General features: G+C 42.3%; 1 protein-coding gene across 4 annotated transcripts in view; it reads left to right on the forward strand.

Moving 5' to 3' along the window:
* The window catches only part of ZMYM2 (zinc finger MYM-type containing 2), an 82,427-nt gene extending 60,907 nt beyond the window's left edge, over positions 1-21,520 (forward strand). For all 4 annotated transcript variants that reach the window (XM_066622665.1, XM_066622668.1, XM_066622667.1 and 1 more), the window contains 9 exons: positions 280-457; positions 2,220-2,327; positions 3,581-3,675; positions 4,916-5,084; positions 5,496-5,647; positions 9,496-9,610; positions 10,009-10,260; positions 14,931-15,054; positions 17,722-21,520. In XM_066622665.1, the coding sequence (XP_066478762.1) occupies positions 280-457; positions 2,220-2,327; positions 3,581-3,675; positions 4,916-5,084; positions 5,496-5,647; positions 9,496-9,610; positions 10,009-10,260; positions 14,931-15,054; positions 17,722-17,914 (1,386 nt within the window). In that variant the 3' untranslated portion in view covers positions 17,915-21,520. The remainder of the gene's footprint in view (positions 1-279; positions 458-2,219; positions 2,328-3,580; positions 3,676-4,915; positions 5,085-5,495; positions 5,648-9,495; positions 9,611-10,008; positions 10,261-14,930; positions 15,055-17,721) is intronic.
* The last annotated feature ends 459 nt before the right edge of the window (positions 21,521-21,979 follow it).

Here is a 21,979-nt window from a genome sequence, read left to right on the forward strand (position 1 = left end):
GACTGCACTTGCTCCCGGTGTGGAAGGGATTGTCACTCCCGGATTGGCCTTTTCAGCCACACTAGACGCTGTGCCAGAACCACCTTTCAGAGCGCGATACCATAGTCTTTCGAGACTGAAGGTTGCCAATACTTTCATGTTTGGGCCTATTGAATCTAACCCACTGATTGCTTTTCCTTTGGAAAGGTACTTGTAAGGACTACTCCAGTTCTGCTCTACCCTACCTGTTAGTAGTAATGCACATTAGCAAAGTTAACAATTTCATCATGTCTGCATTAGGTACTAGTTCCAGTTTTTCTGCCCACCACACTGGATAGCAGTGAGAAGATACTTGAAGCAATAGAAGAACTAAAGAATAAAGTCCCTTCCCATCCAGTCCCATTGACTGAGGATTCACCAGCTAAAGCAGAAAAGAAACCGGAACAAGATGAGAAAACAGAATCTGCAGAGCTCAAAAGTATGTCTTAGCATAGTTTGCACAACTGTTGCCAATACTGGTGATCTTTGTTTCAGTTTGTGCTTTTCTTTTTATATATGTAGGCAGTCCTGTTTCATTCTCCAGTATTTGCTCACATGAAGAAGTGTAATGTTTGTATCAATATAGTACGCAGCAAATTGTGGCTATTGTAATGGCAGTTCTTTTCTGTGCAAGGTATATTGGTTAAAACAACCTTGTACAGGATAAGAAAAATATAAACCTTTGGGCACAATCCTAACCAGGTCTACTCAGAAGTAAGTCTTATTTTTTCACTGGGGCTTACTTTCAGGAAAGTGTGGTTAGGATTGCAGCCCTAGCAACACTTTCAGGGCTTGCTGCTGTCTGCAAACAACGCAACCCCCCCAAATTTTTTTAGGGAAGATGCGCCACCACTACCAACTCAAGAGCAAGCTTCCACCACCCCGTGAAGTAGGTTACCATCCGTGCAATCCTGTTTATGTCTACTCAGAAACAAGCCCCATTGTGTTCAGTGGAGCTTACTCCCGAAAAAGTAAGTATAGGATTGCAGCCAAAGTATTTGTGCAGGTGGGTGGATTTGGGGAACTTAGTGACAAGAATGAGTTAGTAAGATGTATTTATTCAGTTGGTTCATTCATTCAGTTTAGAATTTATAGTTAGTTAGTTTAGAAATATTAATATTTAGTTAGTTAGTTATATATAGTTAGTTAGTATAACTAATTTATAGTTAGTTTAGAATTTATATTCCCAACTTTCTACCCCACAGAGGGCAGTCAATTTGGCTTACAAATAAAACAATTCTAAAAACCTATACAGGTGTGCGCCACTTAATGACAGGGATACGTTCTCTGATCCCTGCTGTTATGTGATTAGATCATTAAGCGAACATTCAGCCCAATCTAATGCCTCTGTTGTGTAAACAGTCACTCCCTACAACACATTCTCTGGCTGAGCAGGATACTGGACACTGATTACCTCTTCTTTGTATTAAGAGCCTCTTTGGGTGCGACGCTGAGAATGAGTTGGTCTGGTGCAAGTCCCTTGTGCTGGCCCAGGAGGGTCACAAACATGCCGTAAAGCACGTTTACGCCTCCTCAGGAGTAAGCCGCGTTGGCACACAGCGGTCTGCTAACACACAGAATCTGAATCCAGCCTCCATGGCGGCTTACTCTGTAAGCCTTGTGTCGGCCCGACTGGGCTGACGCAAGGCTCTGGGGTGGGCAGGAGGGAGGCGCTCATGGGTGGTGGGAGGGCAGGCAGTGGGTAGCCCTGGGGGCGGGCAGGTGGGGAGTGGGAGGTGGGGATGGCAGTTATGCCAGATCCCAACCCCTGTTCCCGGGGAGCTCCAAGCAGCTCCACTCTCCTCAGACTTGTGTCACCTCCGGAAGTGGCGCAGGTCCGAGGAGACCTATTGGGGCCAGGGCGCTTACCTGGGGTAAGAGGAAAAGTCTCTTGGTGTGCCAGCGCAGGGTAGGATTGTGCCCTTTGTTGTGTAAACAGACACTCTACTGCAGGCTTTGGAGACCTGATTGACTCATTAAGAGCCTCTTAGTTGTATTTTGACCACTGTTTTATTTGAAGTCCGTCATTCTATATATAAAATAAAACATTTAAAACAATGATAGGGCAGTAATGTACTTGACTAACCCTTATAGACACATTCACCGATCCTCTGCATCTCGTTGATTCCTAACTAGCTTCTACTGGACTCTGTTAGTTACTAAAGGGGGCAAAAATATAACTTGTCTTTCTTTAATTACAGGTATAATTACTGACACGGAATTGCTCAACTCTGAGACAGAAACACAGAGAAGCTTGCCTGATATTCCATATGAACCAGAGCTTGATATTGAACTTGATTTTCCAAGAGGTTTGTATACTTATAAAATGAATGAATATCAACATTGGACAAAATTATTTTAAATGTTGCCACTTACTCTCCCCACTAACCTTAGAAATCCATGCTGAAGTATAAATTTTTATTAATGTTGTTTAGATTTCTAAATCAAGCCTTCAGAATGGCTCAAACAAAAATGCATGTTTACAATTTCATTTAAAAAAGAGAATGGTGGGTGATGTGTTTCTAAGAGATCCATCTGGTCTCAGAAGCTGGCCTGCTGGATTCTTTTTTGGAAGCTCACAGGCAGGGCATGATTCTGACTATCATTTGTTCTTAGCATTCAGGTTACTCTGAGTATATATGTACTATTTTTTACTGTTATGGCTACGAGTCATTGATACTCTCCTATGGATGTGTCTAATCTTTTTTAGAACCATCTACTATAGTGACCATCTTGTGGCTGTATATCCTGTAACATTTTGCGGGAACATAGACTTTTTGTTTGTCCTGAGCCTGTTGGCAATCAAAGTTTGTCTGCGAAAGGCTTTCATTTTATATCCGAGGAAGGACTTGCTAAATATCAGTGTCCAATCTGATTCATATTGAGAGTGAAATATTGACCAGTATGTCAAGAGCCACACAACTTTTTTCTTACACACACACATACTCCCTAAAGAAATGGGAATGAAACTCAAAAGTCGGTGGTGCCCATTGAAACCATTTTTTCTAAGTTCTATATATTTTGGGCAGCAGAGAAGTAATGAAAAATTGCAGGTAACAGTGATGAGACGTGGAGAAGAGGTAGATGTTATTCATCTGCAAGGAAATAGAGATATTAATATTTTATGTCAAATACAGTATAATATTTGTAGGAGAACTACAAATGTTGAGAATGAAAACTATTGAAATATTGAATAATTTCATTTACAAACACTTATAGGACCAGGTTAGGTGTGGAATATCTAAAAGACAACAAAAAAAGTTTGTGTGGTAGTGTGACACAGTGGATACTTGGGAATGGCTTAAAATGTTTCCTCTTTAAAATGAAGAATTCAATATTTTGTTATAGACCAAGCACTGCTGAAGCAACTAGTATGCTTCATTTTATGAAAAGCCATCCTTGTTGGGAAACCAACTGTCTGCAGTTTTTTTACAATGACTGCAAATATTGATGAATACTATGGAAAATATATTGTCACTTTATATGCACATGAAAAAAAATTTTTTGAACCACTAAATAGTTAAATATTTCTTATGGGAAAATACTTCTAATATATGTACAGCAACAGAGGAACTTGACACAGAAAATGAATTTTTTCTGCCCCCTGTCTTTGGAGAAGAATATGAGGAACAGCCAAGACCTCGAACTAAAAAGAAGGTATAATGTCTGAAATGCATTCTGAACTAATAAGCATTGCATGGCAAATGGGATGTCTTATTTAGTTATGTTCATTTATAAATAGCCTTACCACAGGGAAGGAGACACACCTGGCTGGGGGGGGGGGAAGGGTTGAATTTGGAGTGCCATGAGAATTGAAAGACAGATGATGTGGCCTATAGTACAAAATTGATTGGGATGCTGTTCGCATAAGCACAGAAATGAAAAGGAGTTTCTTGATGGCATAGTAGTATTCTTGTACTGCTTCCTTTCGTTCAAAGGGGGTTTGTGCAAGAGAACCTCTAGGTGGCTTGTCCTTCATGTTAAATTGAGTAGAGGTGAATCCCCTTTGGATTTTCCCCTTGAACTTCAAATTAGACATGACTTTAATTATGTTGTTTAGATCTGCCTGTTTAGTTTCTTAAGTGAAAATAGCGGTCATCAGCTGTTCTTGCTTAGAAAAATGGTGGGGGAAAAGGTTAAAGTTCCCCCTTAGTCTGTATCCAGTTTGGAAGGAAGCTCCTACAGCTGCTATTTTTCAGAAGACAAACATGCAGACCAAACAGTGTAATTCACAATGTGACTTGTTTGGCCCTCGGGCAACAACATGCTTTTGGTAAGCCCTAATAGTAGCTTTTCAAATATGGAAAATTATTTCTGATCTTATGTTCCTTAACAAATGGAAATCCGAAGCTCTTAATACTAGACTGTTAAGTGTATCAATTTTAAGGGAAATATGATTGTACCTTCCCTGACTAGAGTTTCAGTTTGGACTGATACTTTAGATTCTTGTACACTTATATCCTTATTTTTTCACTCTTCCAAGTTGTAAACTTTGTGGGCTTTTTAGTGTCATACAAACCTTACGCCAGGGCTTGTGACACTATGTAAGGTATAAAATGAACCTGCAAATGCAGGTGTCTTGGGTTTTTCATTTCTGACAAGGTTCTTTAAGGTATCATTAATGGGGCAGTATAAATAATTATCATTATTTATTGTGTAATTAAACCAATTTCTGACCATAGTGCAGAGCAGTTATTGAAAAAAGGTTATAGTATAAGAAACTAACCAAGCTGATCTTTTTGCTTAAGGGAAGCACAAGTATTACCTTGGTCTTTTGAAATCTGCTTGGCAGCTGTTAGTTACAGTTTACTTGACTTTTGTCTTATCTGTAGTAGAGAGCAGAATTACTGTTCAATGTTAATAAGCAGTAATATTTACAGATCTGTTTTAATGGCAGGGAGCGAAGAGAAAAGCAGTGTCAGAATACCACTCTCAGGATGATAGCTCTGAGAATTCAGAGTGCAGTTTTCCCTTCAAGTATGCGTATGGTGTAAATGCATGGAAACACTGGGTAAAAACTAGGAATCTAGATGAAGATCTCCCAGTATTAGATGAGCTGAAATCAAGTAAGTATTTCCTACTTAGCTATAAGTCTTAGGTCTAACAGCCAGCCAGTGTGCTCCAGTAAATAGTTTGTTGAACTTGGACCTGAATTTGAATTCCAGGTCTGCCTTGGGCTTACTGGGATGGCTTGGGCAAGTCATTCTCAGCCTCAGCTCCTGATTAGCAAAATGGGCTTTTAGCAAAATATTTCAACGTTTTATGATGAGTTCCAAGTAGCTAAGTGTTAAAAGTGCCAAATAAATTGACCATTTTAGTGCAAAACTATATATTTCCTGCCTTTGTGACAAATGTTTATGCTATTTTTTGTAGTTCTGTTGGATGCTTTGTTATCTTCTGTATTCTTCTGCTGGATACTTTTTATTACATAAATGTAAGCATTTGCATTATATGATGCCCTATATTTTACGCTACAGCAAAGGCAGTAAAATTAAAGGAAGACATAGTGTTGCATAATCCCGATGAGCTAAACTTTGGATTGGCCCATTTTATTAACGAAATTCGAAGGCCAAATGGAGAAAACTATGCACCTGACAGCATCTATTATTTGTGTCTTGGGATTCAGGAGGTGAGTCATCTTAAATTGGGGGAATCTATCTGGGATAGATGTTACGATAAGCTTTAATGCAAAGCCAGAGATGACAAAATGTGGAATAATCTTTGAAGAGATGTCTATAAACTCATAGCAAACAACTAATGCTTTAGTACGCATATGGAGGCTGGTAAAAATTCCACCTAATATCTATTAATGGAAGACCTGAAAGTATGGCCAGGATCTGTGAGAAGAGCCAGAAGCTGCTTTTGTTTTTGATGCAGCAGTTCCTCCTTCTGAAGAGGTTAAGGGCCCAGTCCAATCGAATTTTCCAGCACCAGTGCAGCCCCCACATAAGAGAACAAATGTTCCCATACCTTAAGGAGGCCTCCCCACCACAGGATGCAGTGCATGCCCCATTGGGACAACTGCATTGGCACTGGAAAATTGGATAGGATTGGGCCCTAAATGCTTTTTAAACTGAACTGTGCTTTGTTTAAATGATGGTAGAAACAGTTGATCCAAGAATAGTGGAAGTTCCTGCTGCATGCATGATTTCTCTTTGTGCACAGAGTCTGACCCATGTGTACAACCCCTCAGGAGTTGATAAAGCAACTTACAAAGTAATGAAAAGGGGAAAGCTCTGCTGTCTGTGGAAAAGCACATCGCTGGATTCTTGAGAGCCAGCCAGTTTGGTCTTTTGCATAGAATATTAAACCTGGACCAAACTTACCTCAGTTCAGTTCCTTTTTCAGCTGTGAAGCTCATTAGGAGACCTTGGGCTAAACACTGTCTTCCATCTTCACCTACCTTGTAGAGGGCATTATTGATGATGGTTTTCCTCTTTATCCTCATGTATTACACTCTGAGATCAATGAAACAGGGAGGAATATAAATGTGATGAATAAAAATGTGTACCATGCACACACTACATCAGGCTAGGTCAGTGGTACTCAAACTTTTCCGGCCAGTGGCTCCCTTGACCCCCATGGCTGTTGGCCATGACTCCCCATCATGTTCCTGAGGGCTGGAAGTGACATCATTAAACAGGAAGTGACCAGAAATATTAACTATATTAATATTAATTATATTAATCATATCATTAATTAAATGCAGATCTTAAAAATATATTATTAATACACAGCAATATACATGCTTTATAAATGATCAGCTGCTGATCACGGTTGGAGACAGGATGCTGGAGTAGGTAGATTTTGTCTGGTCCAGGAAGACTCATTTTTTTTAACTTTGTAAGCATACCAGTTGAATTGTTTTATCAAGTCAACTTTGTGAACAACCAGTCTGACCAACATTACACACACACACACCCCTGTGGACCCCAATCCAACTAGTCATTTCTCCCATTCTCCTTGGATAGGATTGAACCTTTTATTAATTTAATTAAATTAAATTTTTCCAGCAGCCGGTGGGGAAAACAAAAATAGACCATGAAAATTTATCAGAGCTGATAAAGGTTTGGTTAGGAAACTGATTTGTCTCCTATACTAGGAGATGCACAACTCAAGTCTATGCATGTCTACTCAAAGGTAAGTCCCCTTAGAGTCAATGGGGCTTACTCCCAGGAAAGTGTGGATAGGATTGGGCTGGTAATCACTTCATCAATGGCTGAGAAGTATTCCCTTCAAATAGCAAGATTCATCACTTTAAAAATACAGCCTTTCCTCTTCAGTCAAACAAGATTAATAAATTACTTAAAAAACAGTGCCCTTTTTCTGCTCCTGGCCAAGTAAAGTGTGTGCTTGTCTCTCCCCTCCCCCTTTGCCAACTGCATGGAAACAACTTTAAGGGAAGGGGGAGGAAAGCGGGAAGGTTTGGAGATTGAAAGGGGGGAGTGGAAGAGGGCAGGGGTTGAAAAAAGAGATTTCACTTTGATGAGGGATCCCAGGCTGGGAACTAGGAACCAACCAGACAAGGATCAAGGAGAGTTTCTTTCTGACGGTCAGCAAGGGCAAGGACTGCAAAATGAGCATATTTGGTACTTGCCAGATGGGGGTGGAAGAGCTTTGGAAACAACATACAGCGAACACAGAAGGCGGCAGCCTCGGAGTGGAGGGAGAAGAGGGTGGGGCGACAGCAAACACTCACAGTTGATGGAGGGGGGGGGGATTGCTGATGGAGATGCAGAGATGGTCAGAAGACGGGCTCTATTCTGTCCAGGGGTGTGACTGTATCGCTGCTAGAGGACATCCCGCTCCTCCCCTTTGAGTTCCTGGCACCTCCCTAACGAGCCACGCCTCACAGTTTGAATAACACTGGGCTAAGTAATAATCACACAGCCATTATTGTGAATTAATCTACTTCTCCTTTGTAGCGTATGTTTGTATTTTGAAGAAATATAGAGTGATAAACTGTTTTGAAACATTTTAATTGGTAATACAGGCAGGTTGTCACAGCGGTAAAGTTGGATTATAGGTACTTAAATTCTGCTTTAATGCATCACATGATAGGCTTCTATTAATTCAGTTGTTTAGGCTTGTTTCAAATACAGGTACCCATTTTGGACTTTCAGGTTGCAGGCCTATTGACACTTATCTGTAAGTCCCATTGAATTCAATTGGACTTCTGAGCAGATGCATAGAATTGCACTATAAGAGACTTATTTTTGTATTTAACAAACCTCATCGTTACAGATTTGTTACTGTAGACAGATTTGTTGCTTGTCACTGAGTTGCTGCTGTATCTGGGAAGGTAGCCAGAGACAGCCATAGACTGATGGGATTAGTAGCTAGTGTTCATGCACGTCTTCCTGCTTGCCACTTTCTGAAACAGCCAAGAAATGTAGTTCTGTCCAAAGCCACCATCTCAAATTGAGACCTGACAGAGGGAGACCACCTCTGCCAGGAGAATGCAGAACTCTGGGGTTCTTATTTAAAATGAAATTGCAGTAGCACCCAGAAGCAATCAGACATGACAAACCACTGCATTACCCATGAACATGAACTAGGCAGACAAAAGAGTCAAAATATAACTAGTTTATTAGAAACCCAAAGAAAAGAAATTAAAATGGGGGAAAGGAGATGGGGAAAAATACAAGCAGGCTGATGGAAAGTACCTGAATTCATCCAGATGGACCCAAAGCTTGATCAACTCAGATTCAATAACTTGAAATATCCAGCAGAGGGAGCAAAGTATACAAAACCCCCAAACAGTTCCTAAATTGGTGAAGTTTGTAGGCTCTCTTGGAATGAAAAGAATAAAGAAAACAAAATTAGTTTGAACTAATTGAACATTTTTGCTAGAAATTCAACCCCTGTTGCAGGCTACTTATATTGTCCCAGGCATTCCAGTCCTGCACTTACTGGAGTAAGCAGATGTGTTTTCTACAAATGAGCATTAGATTTCATGCCAGACCTGACAGAATGACACACAAGCATCTTTGTACTTGAACTTAAGTAAATGGGGGATTGGAGTCTACCTGTCCACTCCATTCCACTGTGTTACCTTGACAGATAGGTTTGGCTGCCCAATCAGCATGCCACTCTCAGTAGCTTGACTACTCAAGACTCAAAGAAGGACTAGGATCTGCATCAGCACATGATATTTTGAAGCAAAGAACACAGGCTATTGCAGGAGGATGTCCCAGCAATTTTTAGGCTGCTGAACCAACCAGAATCTAGACAGAAGTGTCTAGATATAAGGAAAAATAAGGAAAACAAAAACAGGTCATTCATCCCAGCAAAATTACTTACATTCATGTCTAAGAAGAAGGAATTTGTATTCATACATTTGTGTTGAAGCAGAGGAAAGGCGGGGTATACATCTTTGAAATAAATAAGTATTAAATAAATAAATAAATATTCCTATAACAATTTTACCATTTTTATCTGAGAATACTAAATATTTTTCTCCTGTTTCTCTTACAGTATCTGAACGGAAGCAATAGAAAGGATAATATCTTTATGGATCCAAATTATCACACATTTGAGCAGGAATTAAATAAAATCCTTAGAAGTTGGCAACCAAGCATACTTCCAGATGGTAACTTTTTGTTGTTTGTCTTTTCCTTTCTGTTATGCTCCTTATGCAGTTTAGATCAGTGTAATTTAAAAATCCCCATTTTTCCCGTGTGCAGCAACTCGATTTAAATTCCATGAAATAATGTAGTTTTACCTTGAATGCAGATTTTATGATTCTGTGTAATCTGCAACTAGTTTGGTAGATTGAAGAGCTGGGACACTGAATTTTTATTTTGTATCAGGAATTTCTGAGATATGTGAACAGTTTAGCTTTGGAGGTTATTCTGACGTGTGTGTGTTTTTAATTTGACTTGCATAAAAATAAAATTGTATTTTTTGAAGCTAGCAGCTGCAGATGTGTAATTTTTTTAAATAGAAAATTTCTTTATATATACTCCTATTTTTTCTTTCTACTGCCAGGCTCAATATTTTCTCGGGTGGAAGAAGACTATCTCTGGAAGATAAAACAGCTTGGATCCCACTCTCCAGTTGCTCTTTTAAATACAGTGTTCTACTTCAATACCAAATATTTTGGCCTGAAAACAGTGGAGCAGCACTTAAGACTTTCCTTTGGCACTGTTTATAAACACTGGAAGAAAAATCCTATAACAATGGAAAGCAAAGCTTGTGTTAGATACCAGGTTTCCTCCCTTTGTGGAACAGATAATGAAGGTAGTATAACATCGGCAAGAGAATATTTTATTTGGTTACTTAAAAGCATCTTTATCTTTTCCCATTAAACTAAGGAACCAAGGTGGTTAACAATGAAAATGTTAAAACCACAAAGTACACCAAGAAATACAATCAGAATAAAAATTCAGAAATGGAATAATAACATGGCAAAAGCAAATAACAATAGAGGTGGGGCCTTGGTATCCACGGGGCGAGTCTGTTTTTGGACACATATATACCCCTGCGGATACCGAAAACTATTGATAATCAAGTCTGTGATTTTCAGCCCCATAAGCCCTCTGAAGGGGACTGGAGCTGCATTCTGATCTCCTCCAGAGGGCTTTTTGAAGCCTGCAGAGGCAATATATGTCCGCCTGCTTCCTCTGCAGGCTTCAGAATGGCGATTTCGACTGAAAAAACGTGACTTCCTGTTTCCTTCGGCCCAATCCAGCCAGTTGACTCAGGATACCATATTCCCAAACTGTGGGTCACAACACAATGCTCAAACCTGTCCTAGAAAGCATTACCTGGAGTCCCTGGAGGCTACTTCCAGATTGTATTCGCCTGCGACCCACTCCATGAGCCTCTGTGGGCCTCAGAATTCTTCCTTCTAGTCATGACCAAAAGCTATTTCTGGTTTACTTCTGATTTGCCTCTGCAACTTCTTGTCACATCCAGGAGGGATTCTGAGGCCCATGGAGTGGATTGCAGGCTGGCACAACCCAGAAGCACCCTTCAGGGATTCCAGATAAGGCTTTTGGGAGCAGATTTGAGCATTGTAGCTCTCTTGGCTGTATATTAAGGAGTTGATTAGCATGTTATGTTTTTTACATTGCAAGATCTACTTTCAGTGACTGCACATTCAGTGTGTGTGTGTGTGTGTGTGTGTGTGTGTGTGAGAGAGAGAGAGAGAGAGAGAGAGAGAGATAACATGACATGATGTGTATGAGAACAGAAGTAGTGGGTAGTGTGTAGGAAGTTCCCATATTAAGAAAAACTGTTGGTTTTCAAGTGTTTTCTCTAGTACAGTGATTTCATTTTTTCCACAAGGGCCCTTTTATAAAAGCTCTTTCTTATTCAAAAATGGCATGGTAAGTGATTGGAAGAACATTTTTTACTGTGTCAAAACAAGTTATTCCTAAATCAGCTTTTTACCAATGTCCACAACTTATAGCATTGTACTTACACCCCATTCATCCCAGTCTATTGTATTCAAAGCGCTCTTGGCCCGTGGCTCTTAGCCTGGGGCTTGTGCCCGGAAGATCTGGTGCCTTCTCAGACAGTGGACCAAGTAACAGCGGTCAGATATCCTCCCCTTCTGTTGAGGCAAGGGAGAGAGGAGCAACAGTTGTTTTACAGCAGAGGATCCGCCTGCAGGCCAGTCTCAGAAGGTGGGCCTCGCCACATGTGTGTTTTCTCAGGAGGGAGCTTAGGGGAAGGGAAGGGTGCCACTATCAAGAGAGTGATGGGCCAGGGGAGATATGGCGGTGAGGGCCGTCGGACAGGCCGTTACAGGAGAAGGAGAGTTCATCGTAGGCAGATCATCTCCCCTTCTGGTCCCTCCCCCAATTCTTGGATGCCTGGTGGTCTTGGCGGTGAGTCCCTGGATCTGAAGCTGCTGCTTCTGAATGCCAGGTCGGTGAATAACAAGACCTGTATCATCCGGGATTTGATCCTGGATGAGAAAGCCGACCTGGTATGCATTACGGAGACCTGGTTGGACATGGAAGGAGGTGTTAGTCTCTGAACTTTGTCCACCAGGCTTCCAGGTGTTGCAGCAGCCAAGATTGCAGGGACGGGGAGGGGGAGTTGCAATGGTCTATCGTGAGTCCATCTCCCTTACAAGGTGCCCTGTCCAGCAGTCTGCTGGGTTCGAGTGCCTGCATGTTGTGAGGACCGGACAGGATTGGGATTCTGTTGGTGTACCGCCTGCCCTGCTGCCCAACGGTCTCCCTGCCTGAGCTGACTGGGGTGATCTCGGGGGTGGCATTGAAGGCCCCCCACCTGTTAGTGCTGGGGGACTTCAATGTTCATGCCGAGGCCCCTGCGGCAGGTGCAGCTCAGGATTTCATGGCTGCCATGACAACCATGGGCCTGTCCCAGAAGATCTTGGCCCCGATCTTGGCATACTGCAGGACACGTGTTGGACCTGGTGTTTACAGCTGGGTACGGGGGCGGTGATCTGGATGTAGAGGAGATCAAGATCACTCCATTGTCATGCACAGATCACTTCCTGGTAAGGTTTAGGCTGGTTGCGACTTCCTACCTCCGCAGAGGCGGGGGACCGTTTTCTATAGTCCGCCCCCGGAGGCTAATGGATCCTGAAGGTTTCCTGAGGGCTCTGGGGGGAGACTGGCACTTCAACTGAGGCCCTGGTTGACCTCTGGAACGGGGAAATGTCCAGGGCTGTGGATGAGATTGCTCCGGAGCGACCTCTGCCACGTCGCAGACTCGGAGTGGCTCCTTGGTTCACTGAGGAGCTGCGAATGATGAAGCGGCAGGGCAGGCGTCTAGAGCGACGGTGGCAGAAAACTCACGATGAATCCGATCGGACACGGAGTAGAGCTCATTATAGAGCCTACTCCGAAATTGTTCTTCTCTGATATCATTGCGTCTGCTGATAGACGTCCGGCAGAGCTGTTCCGTGTGGTGCGGGGCCTCCTCCATCAGGCCCCTCCAGTGGACCGGGAGGAATACACGGTCAGCCGCTGTGACGTGATTGCGCAACATTTTGCAGATAAAATCAAGCGTATTCGTTGCGACTTGGATGCCACATTGACTATGTCTGACGATGTCCCCTTGGCAACTGTTTGTCCAGTGTTGTGGGATTCTTTTCAGCTTGTACAGCCTGAGGATGTGGACAGACTCCTTTGGAGTGTGAGGCCGTCTGCCTGCCTGTTTGACCCTTGCCCAGCTTGGCTGATAAGAGCTGCCCAGGGTGGACTGGCTGAGTGGACAGGAAGGGTGGTCAACTCTTCCTTGGTGGAGGGGACGTTGCCGCTCGCTTTGAAGCGGGCGGTGGTTTGCCCCCTCCTGAAGAAGCCCTCCCTGGATTCCACTGTGTTGGATAACTACCGGCCAGTCTCCAACATTCCGTTTCTGGGCAAGGTAATTGAGTTGGGTGGTGGCCCAACTCCAGAGGGTCTTGGATGAAGCGGATTATCTGGATCCTTTTCAATCTGGTTTCAGGCCGGGCTTTGGGACGGAAACTGCCTTGGTTGCCTTGGTGGATGACCTACGCCGGGGACTGGACAGGGGGAGTCCGTCCCTGTTGGTCCTGCTGGACCTCTCGGCGGCTTTCAATACCATTGACCATGGTATCCTTCTGGGCTCATTGGCCGAATTGGGAGTGGGAGGCACTGTTTTGCAGTGGTTCCACTCCTACTTGGAGGGTCGGTCCCAGATGGTGATGCTGGGGGATGCTTGTTCGACACCCTGGTCCTTGAGGTGCGGGGTGCCGCAGGGTTCAATTCTGTCCCCCATGCTATTTAATATCTACATGAAACCGCTGGGAGAGGTCATCCGGGGGTTTGGAGTGGGGTGTCATCAATATGCTGATGACACCCAGCTTTATCTCTCCTTTCCTCCAGACTCCAGGGTGGCAGTTGAGGGCCTGGAGCGCTGTCTGGAAGCAGTGAGGATCTGGATGGGGGCTAACAAACTGAAATTAAATCCAGATAAGACAGAGGCTCTCCTGGTTCGGAAATCCTCGATGCAGGTGCTGGATTATCGGCTTGCTCTGAATGGGGTTGCACTCCCTCTGAAGGAGCAGGTCCGCAGCTTGGGGGTCCACCTGGATTTGCAGCTGCTCCTGGATTCCCAGGTGGCGGCTGTGGCTAGTGGGGCCTTCACTCAGCTTCGGCTGGTGCGCCAGCTGCGTCCGTACTTGGATCGTGCAGACCTGGCCACGGTGATCCATGCTACAGTGACATCAAGCTTAGATTATTGTAATGCGCTTTATGTGGGGCTGCCCCTGAAGACGGTTCGGAAACTGCAATTAGTGCAGAATGCGGCAGCCCGTGTGGTCACTGGAGGTAGGCAGTTTGACTCTGTCAGTCCGCTTCTCCAGGGACTACATTGGCTGCCCATTTGTTTCCGGGCCCAATTCAAGGTGCTGGTTTTGACCTTTAAAGCCCTATACTTCTCTGGGCCAGGGTATCTTAGAGATCGCCTACTCCCGTACAATCCGGCTCGTCCTCTCAGGTCATCAGAGAAGGCCTTTTTACAAGTGCTGCCGCCTAAGGAGATACATGGGGCGGCGGCAAGAAACAGGGCCTTCTCAGTAGTGGCACCAATGTTATGGAACTCCCTTCCCCTTGACTTGAGAATGGCTCCCTCTCTTGAGACTTTTCGGTGAGGCCTGAAGACCCTGCTGTTTAAACAAGCCTTCTGACTTCATGGCTTTTTTAACAGGCCTGATTCCTCTATGAACTGCTGTTTTCTGCTCTTTTTTTATTCTGATTTTTATCTGACTACTGTTTTTATGGTTTCTGTTAATGTGTTTTTAATATGTTTTTGTTTGTTAAATTATGTTTTAATCTGTTTTTAATATGTTGTAAGCCGCCCTGGGTCCCTTTAGGGTGAAGGGCGGGATAGAAATAAAGTTTTTATTATTATTATTATTATTATTCTGATCTTATTGTTTATAATTTTTTTTAATCCCCTTTTAGAAGATAAAATTACTACTGGAAAGAGGAAGCATGAAGATGATGAGCCAGTATTTGAACAAATTGAAAACACAGCAGATCCTCTTAGATGTCCTGTGAAAATGTTTGAATGCTACTTATCAAAGAGGTATTTTTTTTTTAAAGTGTTGTTTAAACAACTGTTTTGTTGTTGCAGTCTCCACCTCCTCGTCCCAATGGGGGATCTCCACCTTCAGGGCGTTTGCAAAACCCTGTAGCATACCAGTCTAGACAAGGGAGCTATCCTTCAAGTTTTCCCTTCTATTGGTGTAGGGGTGTCAGGCGGGCTGGGGGAGAAGGCAGCTTCTGATTGGGGATGGTCCCAGTTTGGGGCCTTTCAGGAGGCCTCAGGTTGGTTCAGGGGGAGGGGGTTAAGTCACCCTGGTCCTCCTCCCTGGCATAGCTCTTGAGAGTGAGTCCTAGGCAGGAGCTGTTGAAGATACAGCCTACTGTCTCTCCAGTCCTAGCTTTCTGCCCTCATCATGGGCCTCCTGTCAGGTATATAGGCTGCTTCCTCCTCCAACCCCGCCCCTTCCTTACTGGGAAGGGCATAAAAGGGACCCCGCCCAGGGCCTCTCTTCCTGGTGTTACCTCTCTTGTCTCTCCTTCCTCCCTGACCTCTTACCGGGTCAGGTCCTTCTGGCCTCCCACCTTTTCCAGGTGCTCCAGTCAGGGAGAGGTGCCTTGTCAGCAGGTCTCTCCCTGCAAGCTGGGGATGTGGGAGGCTGTTGGGCAGACTTGCCTGAGCCAGGCAGCTCTCCCTTTTGCCTGGCCAACCTGCCTTCCCCTTGTGTCTCCTTGGCCCCCTTGCAAAGTAAGTCAGGGTCTGGCGGGGAGGAGGGCACCCTGACAATTGGTTTGCCCTAGTGTCCCAGCCAGCACAGAAAAGAAAATGGGTGGCTGGGAGGGTAGTCTCTCTGAGTTGTTTAACTCTTCTTCTGGGGGTCTGAGCTGAAGGGCTTACATAGAAGCCTATCTTCAGGCCTCCCATATGTCAGGCCCCAAGCTGCCTGTTGGTTCACTAGGTTCCATCCAAGTGATGGAACTGGGACCCAGAACTCTGGGGCTCTACCCCTTGCCTCTCCTGTAGGCAGGCTGCTGTCTGTGATAGAGGTCCCTGCTCTCTTCTTCTCTAAGGGTCAGTGCACTTAACTCTCACCAGTCCTGGTGCCCTCCTTGCTTTCCCCTTTGTACTTGGTTCCACTGACCTCTTTTTAAGGGCTGGACCTGGCCCCACCCCCTCTTAGCCAGGTTCTACCAGTTTACCCTCTCTGGCCAAGAGCAGGTAACAACCAGTTCCTTTGGCGGCTTCTACCCTCCACTTCCTCCAGTGGGTGGAGACTCATCTTCTACTTTCTAGTTGTCTGGATAGACTGCAGGTCTGCCTTCCCCCTTGCTGGGCAGTGCTGCACTTGGCTGCTCCTAGCTGATTGGTGGAAGCATGCTCCTAGGAGCTCCCTGAGACCTTTTCAGGGGCTTCACAAGCACACCCTAAGTGGCCACCATCTCCCTGCCCAGTTTATTCTTCTGTTCTGAGGCTCCCTGAGACTTGGCACATGCACCAGCACGGCTCCCTAACACTCAGCATATTAAGGGCTGTTGAAACCAACAAGTTTGAGAATCACTGCCTTGAGGAATTGCCATTCTACTGCTCTCTACTGAGATCATGGGACTAGTAAGTGCTATACCAAAGTAATTTTATTTGTACCTAAAGCTTTCTAGTTTCTGCTAAAAATCCAATAGGGGGAGCCCTAGATATGTACTGTATTGGAAGGTTTACTGTATATTAATTTTTGGAACCCTGAAAGAATAAAAAGAAATTCAACAGAAAATTATAAATGTAATGTTTACATCATTTTAATCAATGTATAATCATATGACTGCTGTTGCTTGTCTCAGTTTCCAGAGTGTGTGATTTCAGCAATTAAGATGGTTTTCCATCTGCAAAAGAAGAAGCACAGTCTCTTATATATTGGATAACCCCTTTAATAGGTTAATGGCAGTTAGACCATTGTTTTGAAGTTTATCTTATGAAACACATGCTTGGAACTTCTCATATTTTGAATTGAAAACTATTCAGGATGTATTCAAGTATTACCTTTTGTGACTGAGGCGGGGCAAAATCCTATCCAGCTTTCCAGCCCTGGCGTAGCCATGCCAATGGGATGTCTGCTGCATATTGTAGTGGAAGAGTTATGGAGGCCTCCACAAAGTAAGAGAACATTTGTTCCCTTGCCTCAGGGCTGCATTGCATCTGCACTGGTGCTGGAAAGTTGGATATGATTGGGCCTGCCATTAGCTGCTATTAATGGGCACACTTTTAGTTGATTGCTCTTTGGTTTAAACACATTTCCAAGTTGGTAGGCTGGATCCAGGTCTTGCATGAATGAAAAGAAGTTTGTGCAACATAACTTTTTCCACTGCCAGCTCCATATTAGCCCTTTGTGTCTTTTTATTCATGGATGTGTCTCTGCTGAGTTTTTGGCAATTTTTCTCCTCCTGCAGCCTCCTGTGTCCTGTCGTACCCCATTGCCCAGGTTTACCCCAACTGAACTGCGTCTTTTCAAAGGATGCAAGGGAGCTGCTGTAAGAAGAGGGGAGCAGTAAAGCTTCCTTGCATAAGTTTTCTTCTGCCTGCTTATAAAGTGTAGATCCAATATGCTAAAAACTACAGATGTCTGTGTATGTATCTCTATGTAAAGGACATCTGTATGTACATATCTGCAAATTCTCTAATTAAACCTGCTCTCTTCCAACCTTTTGTTTTCCCTTTTAGCCCACCAAATCTCAGTCAGAGAATGGATGTGTTCTATTTGCGACCAGCGTGCCCAGTTTCCTCAGACAGACCAGTGTGGTACACCTCCACTTCAGTGGACCGCAGTACTTTGGAAAACATGCTTGTACAGGTTCTTTTAGTAAAAGATATTTATGATAAAGACAATTACGAACTGGATGAAGACATAGATTAAACACTTCACAAACCGTTCGTGGAAAAAGAGAAAACACAACAGCATTAGATAGTCAAGCTGCTAGACTTTTATTATGGAAAAAAATGAAACATTTCAAGTTTACTCTTTGTTTAACACGTTTTGTAGCAGTGTACCCTCAGCTGGGTATTACCATGTAAATAATCTGTGAGCGACAGTGGCCATTATTCTACATAGTGGTTTTAGGAGACTTAAACACATTCATTTTTTAATTATTATTTATTTGGTTAGGTATGTTTGTATCTTTTTACATTGCAAAATTTGAATGAGAATGTGCCATGTGTATTATTATTATTATTATTATTATTTTTGGTCATAGTAAGCAACATTCATATTGCACAACTTCACTGTTGCAGAGCTTCCTTGAAGAGGGTAGAGGCTTTTACTGGGTTCTGAAACCAGGTAGTTGTGTATGAGTGGCACTACTAAAGTTTAGAACTTGCTGTGTCTTTCAGAATTTTTTAAAGAAATTGTAAACTAATAGGTTTTTTACTCTTAGTTACTGAAGCCTTACAAGGTTGTGTAGAGAGGTTCCATCTTATGTACCAAAAACTAGATGAAAGAGAATGCTGTCAATATTGATGTACTGTAATGTGAATCTATACTGGTGAAAACATCTTCTTTTTGGTTGCCCTTATTAAAAAAGAAAAACCTTAGTATCCTTTCCCTATTTGTGACTCTCTGAATTTCCCAAACAAATCAAATTAATATTGGATTTAAGAGTACAAACTGAAGACTTATAGGCCATTTAAGCAGAGATTGCCACCTGGCAGTACAGTGCAGCAACTTTCCTTCTTACATTTAACTAACCCATGATCACACCTTACCAGTTTTAGTAAAGGAACTGATTGCATAATGAAGTATGCTGTGATTGAAAATCTTCTATTAAGTCTCTGCTTTGCTGTGTTTCCATACAACTGAAATCTGACCAAAAGCTTGAAGAGTCCTTGCAAGCGATAGCCACATACAAAAGCCACAAAATAAGCTGCTGTCTGGATCCTGGGCTTTGTTTGGTATTCCTCCAAGTTCTTTTCCAGTGAAAATAGCATGATGTGATAAGTGATCTTCATATTACTAGACAGTAATTGTTGCTTTCTTGTAGGTAGAAATAACTGCACTGGTTCTGACATTAAAAATCTGTTTCTTTCTAGAAATGTTCTCCATTTCTGTGGAGGAGAGGAGGCATGCATACTATGCAAAAAAATTCAAATTAAAATGTGGGGGACACACACATTTAAATGGGAATAATATCCACTTCCTTGGTATAGACTAGAGGAATATCACACATCCGCAAAAATGTTACGTTCTTTGATCATGGTAGGTGGAAGATGCAACCAACTCCAAATTGTTACAGACATTTGAGGAATATAAAATAGGCTACATACACTTTCAAACACCAAGGAGTATGCATCATGGTTCAAATTTGAACCACCAAGTGTAGATTTAATTTCATTGAGATCCATAATGACAACATGGAGTTAGGCGCATGTATGTGTGGGGTGTGTTTAAAGTCATCTAAGCAACTCTGTACTTTTACTCAGTATTACCAAGGGTGAATGACATTTTTTGAACGTAGCATATGAAAGACAACCTTCAGGATTATGTATTTGAGGTAATTATACTTAAACTCATATTAGAAGTAGTTTAGCGCTTAACACTTGTTTCTCCATATTTGGCCCATGTTGACCTGTAAAGTAGACTTTAAAAACAATATTTATAAACTTGGATAATAATGGCTAAAATCTTACCACTCCTGAAGATTTTCTATAATTATCTGTATTCCATACTTTGCAATAACGATTCTTCAGATTCTTAAGTGTATTCAGATAAAACCTCATCAACTATTGTGATACCATAATAAACAAAGGCTTTAGTTTAAAAAAAAAGAAGAAGATACAACTTTGTAATAGCTGGAGCTCAGGGACTCTTTCATTTTAGAAATCCATGTTCTGTAAAGTTCAGTGATGAATTAACTGCACTGTTGGACAGGACTATACAGTTCTTTTTAAAGGCGTTTGAGACATGCAGTGTTCTGCTACTTTCACCTACAATCTTGTTTGCATGGTGTCAAGAAATAAATGCAAGGAATTTTGTTTGCAATTGTTCTCTTTCTGAAGTAAGAGAACAAGTAAAAATCTGTACTTGGCTAGATTTTTGTGTTCAAGCTACATTTCAATTGGACAGTGTGAGCCTACAATATAGCCTATAACTTTCACAGCTGCTTAGTTGCATGATATCCTATGCCTAGTTTTCTACAAACTATATGCCTAGCATTGATTTGAAACATCAGTTTGATAATCTGTATGTTTGATATCGTCACTGCGCCTGGTGATCAATGATTTTTCATGTCTCATGAAAATTCTATATTCAGGTGGTGAGAGTTACCTGTCACTAAGAAATGCAGCATTGGATGTAACAGCACCAATGGAGAGCTTTCTATGTCTGCTCCCTTAGCAACTTCTCCATTTACACTTGATTTTTGAAAAAAGACTCCTAGAATCAGCCATAAATGTTTTTATTGACTCACATTTCTGTTCCTAAGGCCTTGTTCCCTTAATGAGACACTAAAGTATTAAATTGTTCCAGTGTAACACTGTCCAGTGTAATTGTTCCAAATGCATAACACAGAAAGGGTTTATTTGCATGCATACATCTGAGTCTCTCTGTTTCCCAAAGTGATACAGCAATATGCAATCTTAGAAGCCCCCATGTGACTTCATTCCATCTCATAGTTCTAAAAATGCTCTGAAAGAAGACTTGATGACTTGGAAATATAAATCAATTTCAATATAACATCAATCAATATAACATTTCCAGTCTGGTGAAGATCTGCTGTCCTAACCATGATCTTCAATCTCTCTTCTATGCTTTGCTTTAACCATAACCTACAGTGCAATTCTATGCATGTCTACTCTGAAGTATGTCCTAAGGCTTACTTGGAAGTAAGTCTCATTTAATTTCAATGGAACTTACTCTTGGGTCTGTGTGTTTAGGGTTACAGCCTATATGATGGGTCTCCCCTACATTCCCACTAACTAGATTCCTAGGGTTTGGAAACCTAGTTCAAATTTTCATTTCAACCTGGTTACAAGGGCTATTAACCATAGTTACAACCAATGCAGATCTAACAGTACAGCATGGTTAAATTAAGCGATGGCAAGGGAATAGATAGCATGCAAGATTGTGACATGCACTCAACCTCCTAACTATGATTAGGAGATTGCGGATGTTATTGTAGTGATTGCTGTAATGTAGGTTTCATGTGTACATTGGGCCTAGGAAACTTTGTACAGAATAACTGCCATGGTAGTAATGTGACTGGGTAAAAATCATTGGGAGTATTTCCAGGGTCTGGTCAAGGATGGGCAGCATAAGTATGTATCTCTTTGATGGAGAAGGGAATGTACTATGCAGTAAAGGTAATTGTGATTACTGCTGGTCCACAGTTACTTTTCTGTATATAATTGTTCTTGTGTATATAAGATCAGGGGTTTGCTTTTTTCCCTCCACTATCTTAAAGGTTTCTATCTGTCGCTCTATTCATTTTTTATTAACTTGCCTGATTTTTTAAATAAAACTTATTTTGCTGCTCCTCAAAAGAAGACTCAGCAACTTAATGACTAATAAAATTAATATTAAATTTCATAAAGTACCTCATTTCATTTTAGAACATGTATTTTTAAATCTGTCCATTCTCAGTTTGAAATTGGGTGTCTTACAGAGCCACATATTGCAATTGTACTATATTCTCATTCAACTGCATAGGAGCATGAACAGAGAACTGAAGAGCAGGGTGTGAGCTAGAGCTGGGAAATGAGAAGGGTGTGTAGTTCACCTGGGGAGTGAGGCAAACTTGTCAAGAGCTCAGGACAGAAATGAACTGAAGGTGGAAACAACATGGTCTGGTTGGCCAAATTACTTGTGAAGTTTATTGCATTAAGTAAAGCTTAGCCATCCCCTCCTTTCTTTAACAAACATAGCCATAGAGGGAGGCAGGATTCTGGTCAGGATCACATTGTGCAGAAATAGAGCTATTCTCCGTGGACC

Source organism: Tiliqua scincoides, chromosome 3 (assembly GCF_035046505.1).
Source record: "Tiliqua scincoides isolate rTilSci1 chromosome 3, rTilSci1.hap2, whole genome shotgun sequence".
Classification (NCBI taxonomy): Eukaryota; Metazoa; Chordata; class Lepidosauria; order Squamata; family Scincidae; genus Tiliqua; species Tiliqua scincoides.